At 42.3% G+C, this 13509-nt stretch overlaps 1 protein-coding gene across 1 annotated transcript in view; it reads left to right on the forward strand.

The window, feature by feature from the left end:
• Positions 1-13509, forward strand: part of LOC139257742 (voltage-gated inwardly rectifying potassium channel KCNH7-like) — a 643748-nt gene that overhangs the window by 449423 nt on the left and 180816 nt on the right. The window contains exon 7 of the mRNA XM_070874608.1: positions 11437-11651. Within this exon, the coding sequence (XP_070730709.1) occupies positions 11437-11651 (215 nt within the window). The remainder of the gene's footprint in view (positions 1-11436; positions 11652-13509) is intronic.

Raw genomic sequence — 13509 nt, forward strand, 5'->3', positions numbered from 1 at the left:
TCATACATGCCAACCATCATCATTTTAAACTGACAATGAACCACTGCTGCTGGTCCGTCTCTTGGCAATACCTTCATAAGTCAACGTGCAGCACAAATGGGGCAGAGACCCAGGGGTAGAAATTGGTATATGTTGTGCCTGTTTTCTGTAAAATGGCATAAAACGGGTGTAGAGCATACTAATTTTGCAATGGGATTGCCTGCTTGTAACAGAAGAAGTGTTGCTGTTTGTCCAGGTAACTGAGCTCATTAGAGGAGTCTGGTTGGGGCTGGGATTCTTCCCACTTAACTCCAGATAATTATGCAAGCCAATGTATATGCTGGCCTCAGCTGGACAAACATCAGGAAGCTACCAGTATAAAAGTAAATACTGCGGTTGTTGGAAATTTGAAATAAAAACAGAAAATGCTGGAAATACTCAGCAGATCAGGCAGCATCTATGGAGCGAGAAACAGAGTTAACATTTCAGGTCAATGACGTTAAATCTGTTTCTCGCTCCACAGAGGAAGGAACCAGCACTCAGTGCTGCTAGGCTGTGCACTTTTAGCTGGTTAAATTCCAGCAGTATCCCTCTGCACACTTTGGGTTCTCTAAGACTTGTGTCTGCTGACTTGCACCTAAGCCCTCTGGACTTGGGCAGGTGGGGTGTATCCCTATGGGAAGGGTGGGTGCATTTTATATCTGCCAAAATGTCCTTGATCCTTTTGGATTTCTCAGTACATTGATTTGGAGAATCTTAAACAGGAGGTACATAGCATAATGGTTATGTGCCTGGACTAGTAATCCAGAGGTCTGGACTAGTAATCCAAAAACGTGAGTTAAAATCCCACCACTGGCAGCTGGGGAATTTAAATTCAGTTAAATAAATAAATTTGGAATTTAAAAAAAGGCTAGTGTCAGTAATAGTGACCATGAACCTATCGGATTGTCGAAAAAATCTATCTGGTTCACTAATGTCCTTTTGGGAAAGAAATCTGCCTACCTTACCTGGTCTGGTCTATTTGTGGCTCCAGACCCACAGCAATGTGGTTGACTCTTAATTGCCCTCTTAATTGAAATGGCCTAGCCACTCAGTTGTACCAAACCGCTACGACTGTGGGAGTACCTTGGTTGGCATGTATGAATTTGCAACAACCAAGGTCAATCCCTGTCAATAAATAATCCACATTTATAAAAATAAATGCAACACTTTGATGATGGCAGCTCATAAATATTAATGAAAGGTTTCTGAGGAATTAAGGATGAGTTTGGGATGTAGAAATATTAACTTCTGTAGGGTATATAGGTTTGATTATGGACGGCAGCGGTTCAAGAAAGTGGCTCACCACCACCTTCTCAAGGGCAATTAGGGATGGGCAATAAATGCCGGTCTTGCCAGCGACGCCCACATCCCGTGAACAAATACATTTTTTAAAAGGAATGGGTTTCTGCAAGTGTCACACACTAACCAAAAAAGTTGCTGAGAATTGGTGAATTAGTAGGAGGGGACTCTTATATTTCTCCCAGTTCTTATCCGAGATCCAGCCTGAACACATTGTTGCTAGAACAATAACAACATCAACCCCCCACCATTGGTGACCGTGCTTTCAGCCATCGAGGCCAAAAGTGCTGGATTTCCCTCCATAAACCTCTCCCCCTTTCCACCTCTCTGTCCTCCTTTAAAACCCTTCTTAAAACCGACTGCTTTGACCAAGCTTTTAGTCACCCTTCCTAATGTCTCATTTGTTGGCTACGTGCCAATTTGAGTTTGATTACACCCCTGTAAAGTGTCGTGAGACACTTTCCTACATTAAAGGTGCTTTTTAAATGTAAGTTGCTGTTGTTACTTAGTTACTAGATTGTTTAAGTTGAAGAACAGAGTTTATATTAGAATGCAGAGGCATCTAAAGACTGTATCATTTTGTAATTTCAGTTCAGATTTTTTTTTAAATCTGTTTGGTTCCTACCTGCTACCAGGTTTATAAAATGAGCTGCAGTCAGTAACATTGAATGGAATGAAGTCAGCAAACCAGAAGTAAAATTGGATAATTTATCAAATAAATCCTGTGGCCAAGATGTAATTGGAGCTTTGTGATGCTAATACTTTGGATTGTGTTTGTCAAGGAGAGATCGAGAAACAATTTCAAAGTGGGTGAATGATTTGCATTGGTACCCTGGTTAGATCTTAAATTGGCAGTCCTTAACAAAAATTCATATATTTGAGCTGTCTCCACTTCCTTTCTTCTCTGTCAGCAGTTTTCACCTCCGTGCCCTATATTGAATATAATTTTCACCTCAATTATTTCTACTAGTCTCATGCATGCAAATAGCTAAATTCTGAAGCACATTAAAATCACTCAAAATAAACACAGGTTTTTTTCCTCCAAAATACTTGTAGATTCAAAATAGTAAATAGTTTGCACAACAATAGTATAGAGGATATCATAGGAGAAATCATTTGTCTTAAAGTGACATTTTTCAAACATAAGTTACTAAGGTAAACGGTTTTATGCTTAAGGCTATGCCCGTACTGCCCAATATATAACTAAAAATAATGGGCAACTTTCTAACAATTCCATTCTGCCTATAGAGAGAGGAGGAAGAGGTATGAAGGAATGGCTGTGCACTTTCAGGAGGGCTGTTCCCTTCCGTTTGTGCAGCTGCAGAGCCCATGTCATCTGAAGGACAAAGAAAAAAGCCAGAGTGTCAAAAGTTAGCAAATGATTGTAAGGTTAAGCAGTAGTAGATGAGTAGCAATCGCAGGTTGTCATGCTGTGAATGTGAGCGTGTGAGCTAAAAAATAAAGTGTTGCCATCTCCAATGCCGCATGTCCACTGCCAATGTTGTTGAAGGCAGCGCCCCCTACTGAAGTCAAAGTTTTCAGGGTGGAAGGACCTCCTCGTGTTCTTAAACTCTCCCTCCAACTAAGTGTCAGTTTCTTCTGCAAGGAGAGTGGAAGTCGGTTAATGTGTGCCCTGTTGAAGGGTTCTGCAAATGTGTGAGGTGGCTAAGCAAAGTGTACTTGCTAATAGGACAAAGCAGCAGGTTTGGACAAGTGGAGAAGTCATTGTGAGGGCAGCAGCAGGGGGTGAGTGTGTGAGTTCAAGCAGAAGGAGATGTAATGAAATGTCCTGTTGTGATTGGAGGAGAGGCTTGTGCAGTGGGGAGGGAAGAATTTCTAGTGTGGGTTCTAAAGTCTAGCGTTGCAGGGCTGTGTAGAGAGTAATAGAGTTGTGCAGAGGAGTCTTACCTTGGCAATCCTGGTAAACCCATTAAATTTCATCCTGCACTTGAGCCTGGTTCTGGGAACTATGCTGCTGGCAATGACCTTCCCAGGCATGCCTCTCCACTGCTGCTGGTTAATGTACTGGGGCACCGTCATCCATCTGAAGGAATACTCCTTCCTGGTCCTTAGATTCCATGAGGACCTCCACAACTGTATCTGAAAATCGGTGTATTTCATCTGTTGTCATTCTGTCTGGTGCCTCGTTAATATGCTGGCCACTCATCACATGAAAATTCTGCTTCCCCTGGCTGGAAGGAGCTGCAGGTTGGCTTTAAGAAGTGGCAGGTTCACTGGATTTCCTGCCCTCCCAAATGGTGATCTGCCTAAAAGCAGTGTGACTGGAGCCAGCAGTTCGACTCCAATATTTAATGAGGTCCGATCATGAAAATCAATCGATCCTCCCATCAGCATCATTATGCTGATAGAATGGATATCCAAACCCCCTCCCCCCGCCAGCCCCCAACCAATCTGTGCCATGTATCAAAATGGCCCTCACTGGATCTTCCTTAATATTTCTTATGGATAAGATTCTTTAAATAATGGCTGAGAAATTGGTTTTACATTTCTGGGGGGGAAATTGGTCCCCCAACTTATTTCCCCCCACCCCCTGAAATCGGGTGTGATGGGGGGGCCAGTTACTCCAGCATATTGAATACAGAAATAAATGTTTCCTCAGCCATTATCAGGCAGAGAAATATATGTATTCCTTTTATATACCAGTTACATAAATAAATGAATTTGTTCATGTAAAGTACTATAATTGAATAAACAATTCCTTGAATATGGTGTTCTTGTCAAAATTACCTCACAAAAAGTTTTACATTTTAAGTGGCAAAATTGCCTCTTGTCCAGATTGGGGGCGCTAACCTTCCAGGGTCAGGGATTTTATCGCCCGGCCCGGAAGTCCCGCCCCCGATGTAGAATTGGGCCATGGGCCCCTCAAAGGAAGCGGTGCGCTGTCTCCGGCACTCAGTTTCCCGTGGAGATGCACTCCTGGAGTGGCGCTGCGCTCAGGAGGACAGTGACACGCCAGTGCTCCACACAGCACTGACATGCTACAACACTCCTCCCCTTCAATTAAAGGGGAAGGCCGCTGCGTATTCTGCAGGCCACCAGAGAAGCAATCGATCGGGCCAGTGGCCCAGCACCCAAAACGGAGTGTCAGGCTGCATGATGGCAGCCAGATCGATGTGAGGGCCGCCATTGTTGGGCCGACACAAGAGTCGGCCGACAAAATAAAATGGTGGCCCGGGGTACTAACGGCTTCCCCTTTAAGGGGTGCCCTGGTGGCAGATATCCACCAGCCTCACAGCCAGTGGGGCAATTTCCCCCATGGGGCACAAAGGGGCTGGCACAGCGCCCCCCCCACCCCCCAAAACCTCCAGGGCAATTTTCCCGGAGGCACTAGCGCTCCCTCCCCCAGGCAAAAATACCATTACACCCTATTGGTGCCCCCCAAAGGTCCTAACGGGGCTAATAAAAAGGGAAATTTAGGCCCCTAAGTCTTTGATGTTCTCATACCAAGGTAAAAGAAATAAGTCTTGCTTTTATTTAATACCTCATGATGTCTCTTTGAAATGTCCCCGAAATGCTATACAGACAATGAATTACTTTAAGTGAAATGGGCATTGTTTTGTGAACAAATGCAGCAGCCAATTTGCCTGAAAAAAGATCTCACAAACAGTTATTGGACTGGTAACTATTTAATCTGTTTTCATGGTATTACTTGAGACAGGAATGTTGGTACCTGAAGCACTACATCAATCTTATGATGGAGGGAACCAACACGCGGGGAAAACCTACTTGACCTCGTCCTTACTAATCTACCTGTCACAGATGCATCTGTTCATGATAGCATTGGTAGCAGCGACCACCACACAAATATTATGGAGACGAAATCCCGTCTTCACACTGAGGACACCCTCCATCGTGTTGTGTGGCACTACCATCATGCTAAATGGAATAGATTCAGAACACATCTAGCAGCTCAAAACTGTGCATCCATGAGGTGCTGTGGGTCATCAGCAGCAGCAGAATTGTATTCCACCACAATCTGTAACCTCATGGCTAAGCATATCCCTCATTCTACCATTACCATCAAGCCAGGGGACCAACCCTGGTTCAATAAGGAGTTTAGAAGAGCATGCTAGGGGCAGCATCAGGCATACCTAAAAATGAGGTTCCAACCTGGGGAAGCTGCATCAAAGGACTACATGCATGCTAAAAAGTGGAAGCAGCATGCCATAGGCAGGGCTAAGCGATCCCACAACCAATGGATCAGATTATAGCTCTGTAGTCCTGCCACATCCAGTCGTGAATGGTGGTGGACCATTAAACAACTAATGGGAGGAGGAGGCTCCATAAATATCCCCATCCTCAATGATGGCAAAGCCCAGCACATGAGTTCAGACAAGGCTGCAACGTTTACAACCGTCTTCAGCCAGAAGTGCCGAGTGGATGATCCATATCGGCCTCCTCCTGAGGTCCCCATCTTCACAGAAGCCAGGCTTCAGCCAATTCGATTCACTCCATGTGATTATGAAGAAATGGCCGAGCGCACTGGATACAGCAAAGACTCTGGGTCCCGACAGCATCCCGGCTGTTGTGCTGAAGACTTGTGCTCCAGAACTAGCCACACCTCTAGCCAAGCTGTTCCAGTACAGCTATAACACTGGCATCTATCCGACAATGTGGAAAACTGCCTAGGTATGTCCTGTCCACAAAAAGCAGGACAAATCCAATCCTAATTACCGCCCTATCAGTCTACTCTCAATCATCAACAAAGTGATGGAAGGTGTCGTCGACAGTGCTATCAAGCGGCACATTCACCAATAACCTGCTCACCGATGCCCAGTTTGGGTTCCGCCAGGACCACTTGGCTCCAGATCCCATTACAGCCTTGGTCCAAACATGGACATAAGAGCTGAATTCCCAAAGTGAGTTGAGAGTGACTGCCCTTGACATCAATGCAGCACTTGACCGAGTGTGGCATCAAGGAGCCCTAGTAAAACTGAAATCAATGGGAATCACCATGAAAACTCTCCACTGGCTAGAGTCATACCTCGCATAAAGGAAGATGGTTGTGGTGGTTGGAGGTCAATCATCACAGCCCCAGGACATCGTTGCAGGATTTCTTCAGGGCAATGTCCTAGGCCCAACCATTTTAAGCTGCTTCATCAATGACATTCCCTCCATCATAAGGTCAGAATTGAGGATGTTCGCTGATGACTGCACAGTGTTCATTGCCATTCGCAACTCCTCTGATAATGAAGCAGTCCATGCCCACATGCAGCAAGACCTGGATGACATTAAGGCTTGGGCTGCTAAGTGGCAAATAACATTCATGCCACACAAGTGCCAGTTAATGGCCATCTCCAACAAGAGTCTAACCACCGTCCCTTGAAATTCAATGGCATTCCCATCGCCGAATCCTCCACCATCAACATCCTGGGGGTCACCATTGACCAGAAACTTAACTGGACCAACCACATAAATACTGTGGCAACAAGAGCAGGTCAGAGGCTGTATATTCTGTGGCAAGTGTCTCACCTCCTGACTCCCCAAAGTCTTTCCACCATCTACAAGGCACAATTCGGGAGTGTGATGGAATACTTCCATTAGTCTGGATGAGTGCAGCTCCAGCAACTCTCAAGAAGCTTGACACCATCCAGGACAAAGCAGCCCGCTTGATTGGCACCCCATCCACCACTTTAAACATTCATTCTCTCCACTGTGGCTGTAGTGTGTACCATCTCCAAGATGCACTGCAGCAACTCGCCAAGGCTTCTTCGGCAGCACCTCCCAAACCTGCGACCTCTATCACCTAGAATGACAAGGGCAGCAGGCGCATAAGAACACCACCACCTCAACGTTCCCTTCCATGTCACACACCATCCTGACTTGGAATTATATCGCCGTTCCTTCATCGCCGTTGGGTCAAAATCCTGGAACTCCCTCCCTAACAGCACTGTGGGAATACCTTCACCACACGAACTGCAGCGTTTCAAGAAGGCAACTCACCACCATCTTCTCAAGGACAATTAGGGATGGGCAATAAATGCTGGCCTTGCCAGTGACGTCCACATCCCATGAACAAAAAAAAAACATGCCACTGGTTTGCTCAATGATTACCATGGTACCTGTGCTCAGCTAGTGCTCTGGGATACTACATAGTTGTCGTGAGCCATGAGGCCATAGCATTCCCTTTATCACCCAGAAATCACTTGCCATTGTGTGTCAAGTAATGGTGGAACAGTGGATTTTAAAATGAAGATGTTGTAACAGTGGTTTGTGAAGTGAGTATTGGCATGTATAATCCAGTATTGATGGTCATAAAATGAGCTGAGCATTGAGTCAAATCATTTCCTGTTTATGGAGGTGATGACATTGCGCAGTAGAGCACATAGGGCTACATAGGTATAATCTATAGTGCTTTGGACCTTTGGGAATCAAACCACTCTATAAAATTGTGAGTTCTGTCACGCTCCTGTTGGTTTTACATGGAGAAAGAGATGCAACTGTCACTTGCTAATTGGTTTACATTGCCGAAACCTGAAATGATTCCAAAGTGCAAAAGTCCAGGGCAATTGTGATGTCAATAGCCACAAACAGTATCTTCCCTGTGGAGCAGCTTGGCTGCAAGTCTGGTTGGAATATGTAACATGACTTAGTCATAGAAAATGCTGGAAATCTCAGTGGGTCAGGCAGCATCTGTGGAGAGAAAAACAGAGTTAACGTTTCAGGCCGATGACCCTTCATCAGAACTGGCAAACATTCGAAAGGAGCTAATGGAGGGGCTCAATTTCAGCCCCTTAATGGCTTCCTTCAGTTCCTATATTCCTATTTGTGTTTGAAGATCTTTTTTGAGGATAAATGTTGTCCAGTAAGGAAATAGAGCTGTGGAATATTTCACGTTCGCTTGAACAAGCAGATGAGGCAACAGTTTAATGTTGCATCCAAAAAATGCAGCACTCCCGCAGTATTGTATTGCAATATCAACCTTGAGTTTGTGATCAAGTCCTTGGAGTGGGACTTGAACCCACAACCTCTGACCCAGAAGCAAGAGTGTTACCACTTAGCCAAACTGATACTTTAAATGTACTTTTATATACAGCTCAGTGTCCAGCAACTCTGCACAGCCAATTGATGCAACTGAACAAGGGAAATAGCGTTAATTGGCTGGAAATTAAAAATAAAATCATGAGGGGTCTGGGCAGAGTAGATAGAAAGAAACTGTTCTCATTGCACAAATTGGCTGCCGCGTTTCCCACATTACAGTAATGACTACACTCCAAAAGTACTTCATTGGCTGTAAAGCACTTTGAGATATCCGGTGGTTGTAAAAGGCGCTATATAAATGCAAGTCTGTCTTTCTTTATTGGCAGAAGGGTCAAGAACGAGAGGACACAGATTTAAGGGGATTGGCAAAAGAACCAAAGGCAACATAAGAAAAACTTTTTTACACGAGTGGTCAGGATCTGGAATGCCCTGCCTGAAATGGTGGTAGAGGCAGACTCAATCATGGCTTTCAAAGGGGAGTTGGATAAGTACCTGAAAGAAAAAGAATTGTAGGACTATGGGGAAAGGGTGGGAGAGTGGGACTAGCTGAGGTGCTCTTGCAGAGAGCTTGTACGGGCTCGATGGGCTGAATGGCCTTCTTCCATGCTGTAACCACTCTATGATTCCAAGAAAATAATGTATGCAATGTCATGACTTAATTTTGACCTTATTTGTATGCATCTGCCCACAAACTACTTCTGGTGTGTTAGATCTTCACCCGAATCTGTGAATGGAATGCTCAGTTAAAGCCCGAAAATTGGATGTTGTCAATCGATAAATCTACCCTTAGGAATTCAATATTAGATTTGGTGAATCAAAAATTAAGAACAAGCTGGTACCATGTTAACGGTCACCTCTTTGTGTTTTGTAAACATTATACAATCTGACATTTATTAAATATGTTTGTGATATCTATGGCAAAACATCCATTTTGCACTAACTTTTCTCATATTGACAGACAGTCTGATCTGGATATCTTAGATCCTTTGTGTGGTGTACGTCAATCGTCCATTATTCACTGAGATTATGGTTGGATTTAACACTGATTCTTGAACTGCTACTGTCATCCATTTTAAATGATTTCCTACATTTTGACACGCATTTATTTTTTAATCAGATTGGAAACAGAGGGAAATTGTACAGCAGACACTGACTTGGCATCAACAAGGAACTACAATGAAAAAAATACAACCATATATTTTTCATTTATTTTATCTCCAATATTAGGCCATGCTTGTCACTGTCAGCTGCCATACAATGTTTGTCATGCTGCCAGAATCTATTATTAATATCTCCCTTAATACAGTATGACACCTGATATCATCAGAGTTCTGTTCACTTTCCTAAAGGTCAAGCAACAGGGTTGAAACTTTATCAGAACTATAACAAAGAAAAACAATTTTAACAAGTGCTGGCTTTATTTCTGAAAGTACAAATCATAATATTTCATGATTTATTGTAGTTTTCTATTCAAAATATAGGTTAGAAGTGATGTTTCTTCATTAGTGGCTTGACTGGAACATGCTGTTTCATTGTACGGTTAACGGTATGATTATTAACAAAGACCTAGATGTTTAACCTAACAGTCTGCAGAATCAAATCAATGCTACCTGTTATCACACGGTTATTAAACTTCTGGAACTGACTCAAAATATTGCCACTGCTGCTGTGACTGTCGTTGTAACTTATTTGGAAATCATTTATTTCTGCAATTGGAGGATTAGACAATTAAAAAAAAATTAAAATGCTTTTCACTGAAAGAGCAAAGAAGACCTTACCTATTTAAATGATAATAATGAATTTGTGCATCTCAAGATTTTTGTCCTGCTAGTATTTATTTTAGTACTCGTTTCATCTTGTGTCTAAATAAGCACAGGCATTGTCAAACCTTCCTACTAATTATTGAGTAACTGTTGTCAAACTGCTGAGTCTAATAAGTCAGGTAACTGAGTATTATCAACCGAAACAGCCCGCTGCTATAGAGTAGTAAATGCACAGGGCTCTGACGTGCTGCACTTTGAAGTGGGAGATTGAAGAGCAGAGTTCTCTCTCATGCATTCCCAATCTCAGTGGAATCAGGAAGAGCTGATATATTTCTTACCAGATTCAGAGTGACTTTGTACAAGCTTCTTCCAACCTCCTTGTCAAGGAAACCTAAAACAGATTTGAAATAAAATAAGAGCACATAAAAATGCAATGAGGAAGTATACAATCAACTGGCTCTGTCACTTCAGTCAACACAAATTGAAAAATGTCATCTGGTTATAATTTTGTACAAAATATATTTAGGTTCTACAATATTGAAACAAAACAGGAGAAAGTTCAAGTAGAAATAACGATATAAAAATGCATTTTAGTGACAAAATGTCACTTGATCTTTAAATGGTAACATGACTTCATTCATGGATCATAGCTAATGACAGGAAATTACTTTTCCAAAGCATATGTTTTTGAAATATCATTAACTTGTGCTGCTGCATTTCAGACTAGTTACACAAAAAGCTACACTGTTTTTGGAAGCACTGAGCCATTTACATCAACGTGGCCATTCGACGCATAGATGTACATGGAACCTGTAAAAATGACAAATGTTATTGAACTATAGTCTCCATATCCAGCAGAAATACATGTGCATCAGTAGTTCATCAATCAATGACCATTAGCTGACTATTAATTAAATATATGAAAATCTATTCATTGTTTTACATTTGGCAAATTGCCAGATGATATCTGAGTTGGGCATTTGTACTATCAAAAGGTCTTGCATGCAATGTAGTAACATAATTATCACTGTCTGCGTGTGATGTGACTGATCCCATTCCCTAAGGTTACACCATGCACATAAGGAATTTCCCTATTTTGAGCTGATATAAATAATTATTCAGAATTATAATGAATAGATTTGTTTAGTTCATATACTTTGAAAATTCAATCAATTGTGATAACTGAAATTAGTAGTTTATATATTATCATTATTATTAAAAAGATGAAATGGTCCTTCATACAATGATAACCAGAAAGCTCAATCTAAGAGAACGTAATATAAATGTGACCGTGTAAAATACCTGGTGTGCAGTGTAAAGCCTTACATATTTTATTGTCAATTTTCCTCAGGACCGTTTAATCATATCAAGTCAAGCCTACTGGGCTCCACATCAGATTCTAATCTCAACAAATATAGCACAATTAGCAAGATTCCTCAAATCACCCTGAACTTTTCTGATATAAAAGCTGAAAAGAAGAGTTCATCCCCACCTTCGTCAGAGAAAACCATCATTGCACCTAAAGTGAAGGAAAGGACACACAACGTGACAGAAAAAGTGACACAGGTAAGAGTTTTGGGCATTGGACAAAGCACATTTGAAGATTACTTTTATTTTTCTGAAGATTTTTTTCATTAATAGTTATTGTTCTTAATAATTTTGCAAACCCATTTGCTGCACTTGTGATTTCCAGTAAAAGCCGGCTGTAATCACAGAGATGCCCTAGCCAAGAAATAACACCTAATTTTTGCTCTTGTTCTGTCAACCAGTAATACTGCAATGCCACGTTCAATTCGGTAAAAAGGATGGATTCCAGAAAATTCTGCAGACTATACTGCAAGTAAAGAAAATGAAAGAACCGATTTTTTTCAATACCACAAACTCTTAACTTATCTAATTTTTGGTAATTAGGCTCCCAGAAAAGGATTAAAAGGCTTTATATCTAGTCGCTACCTATATTAAATTTATTTTCTTCCCACTTTGGATTTTATGCAAAGCACTATTCTCCAGCTGAGGAGGTGGAGATCAGTGTGACTCAAAGCAGAAAGTAAGACCCTGGTGCCGGGGTCAAGGATGTCACTGAGTGTCTTCAGGGCATTCTGGAGGGAGAGGGTGAACAGCCAGAGGTCATGGTCCACATCGGTACTAATGACATAGGTAGGAAGAGGGATGAGGTCCTGCAGGCAGAGTTTAGGGAGCTCGGAGAGAGATTAAAAAGCAGGACCTCAAGGGTAGTAATCTCCAGATTACTCCCGGTGTCATGAGCTAGTGAGTACAGAAATAGGAGGATAGAGCAGATGAATACGTGGCTGGAGAGATGGTGCAGGCGGGAGAGCTTTAGCTTCCTGAGGCATTGGGACCGCTTCTGGGGGAGGTGGGACCTGTACAAGCCGGACGGGTTGCACCTCAACAGAGTCGGGACCAATATTCTCGTGGGGGGGTTTACTAGTGCTGTTGGGGAGGGTTTAAACTAGCTTGGCAGGGGGATGGGAACCTGAAAATAGATTCAGCAGTGAGGGGAGTAAAGCTGGAATTAGAAAGCAAAAATAAAGAAAGTGAGTTTGAAGGAGAGAAGAAACAAGCAGGAAAAAAGGGTAAAAAAACAAATTTAAAGGCACTTTGTTTAAATGCACGTAGCATTTGTAACAAAATAGATGAGTTCACGGCACAAATTGAAACAAATGGGTATGATCTGATAACCATGACAGAGACGTGATTGCAAGGTGACCAGGAATGGGAATTAAATATTCAGGGGTACTTGACAATCTGGAAGGACAGACAGAAAGGAAAAGGAGGTGGGGTAATTCTATTGATAAAGGATGGAATCACTGCAATAGTGAAAAATGCTAATGGCTCAAATGATCAAGATGTTGAAACAGTTTGGATGGAGATAAGGAATAATAAGGGGATAAAGTCACTGGTGGGCGTAGTCTATAGGCCCCCGAACAGTAGCAACTCTGTTGGCCGGAGCATAAACCAGGAAATAGTGGGTGCTTGTAAAAAGGGAACAGCAATAATCATGGGTGATTTTCACCTCCATATTGATTGGACAAATCAAATTGGTCAAGGTAGCCTTGAAGAGGAGTTCATAGAGTGCATAAGGGATGGGTTCCTTGAGCAGTATGTAATGGCACCAACCAGAGGGCAGGCTATATTAGATCTGGTCCTGTTTAATGAGACAGGATTAATAAACAATCTCCAAATAAAGGATCCCCTTGGAATGAGTGAATTTCAAATTCAGATGGAGGGTGAGAAAATTGGATCTCTAACCAGCGAACGAAGCTTAAATAAAGGAGAATATGAAGGTATGAGGGCGGAGTTGGCTAAAGTGGACCGGGAAAATAGATTAATTTGTAGGACAGTTGATGAACAGTGGTTTACATTTAAGGAGATATTTCACAACTCTAAGAAAAATATATTCCAA

The sequence above is a fragment of the Pristiophorus japonicus genome, chromosome 3 (assembly GCF_044704955.1).
Source record: "Pristiophorus japonicus isolate sPriJap1 chromosome 3, sPriJap1.hap1, whole genome shotgun sequence".
Taxonomy (NCBI): domain Eukaryota; kingdom Metazoa; phylum Chordata; class Chondrichthyes; family Pristiophoridae; genus Pristiophorus; species Pristiophorus japonicus.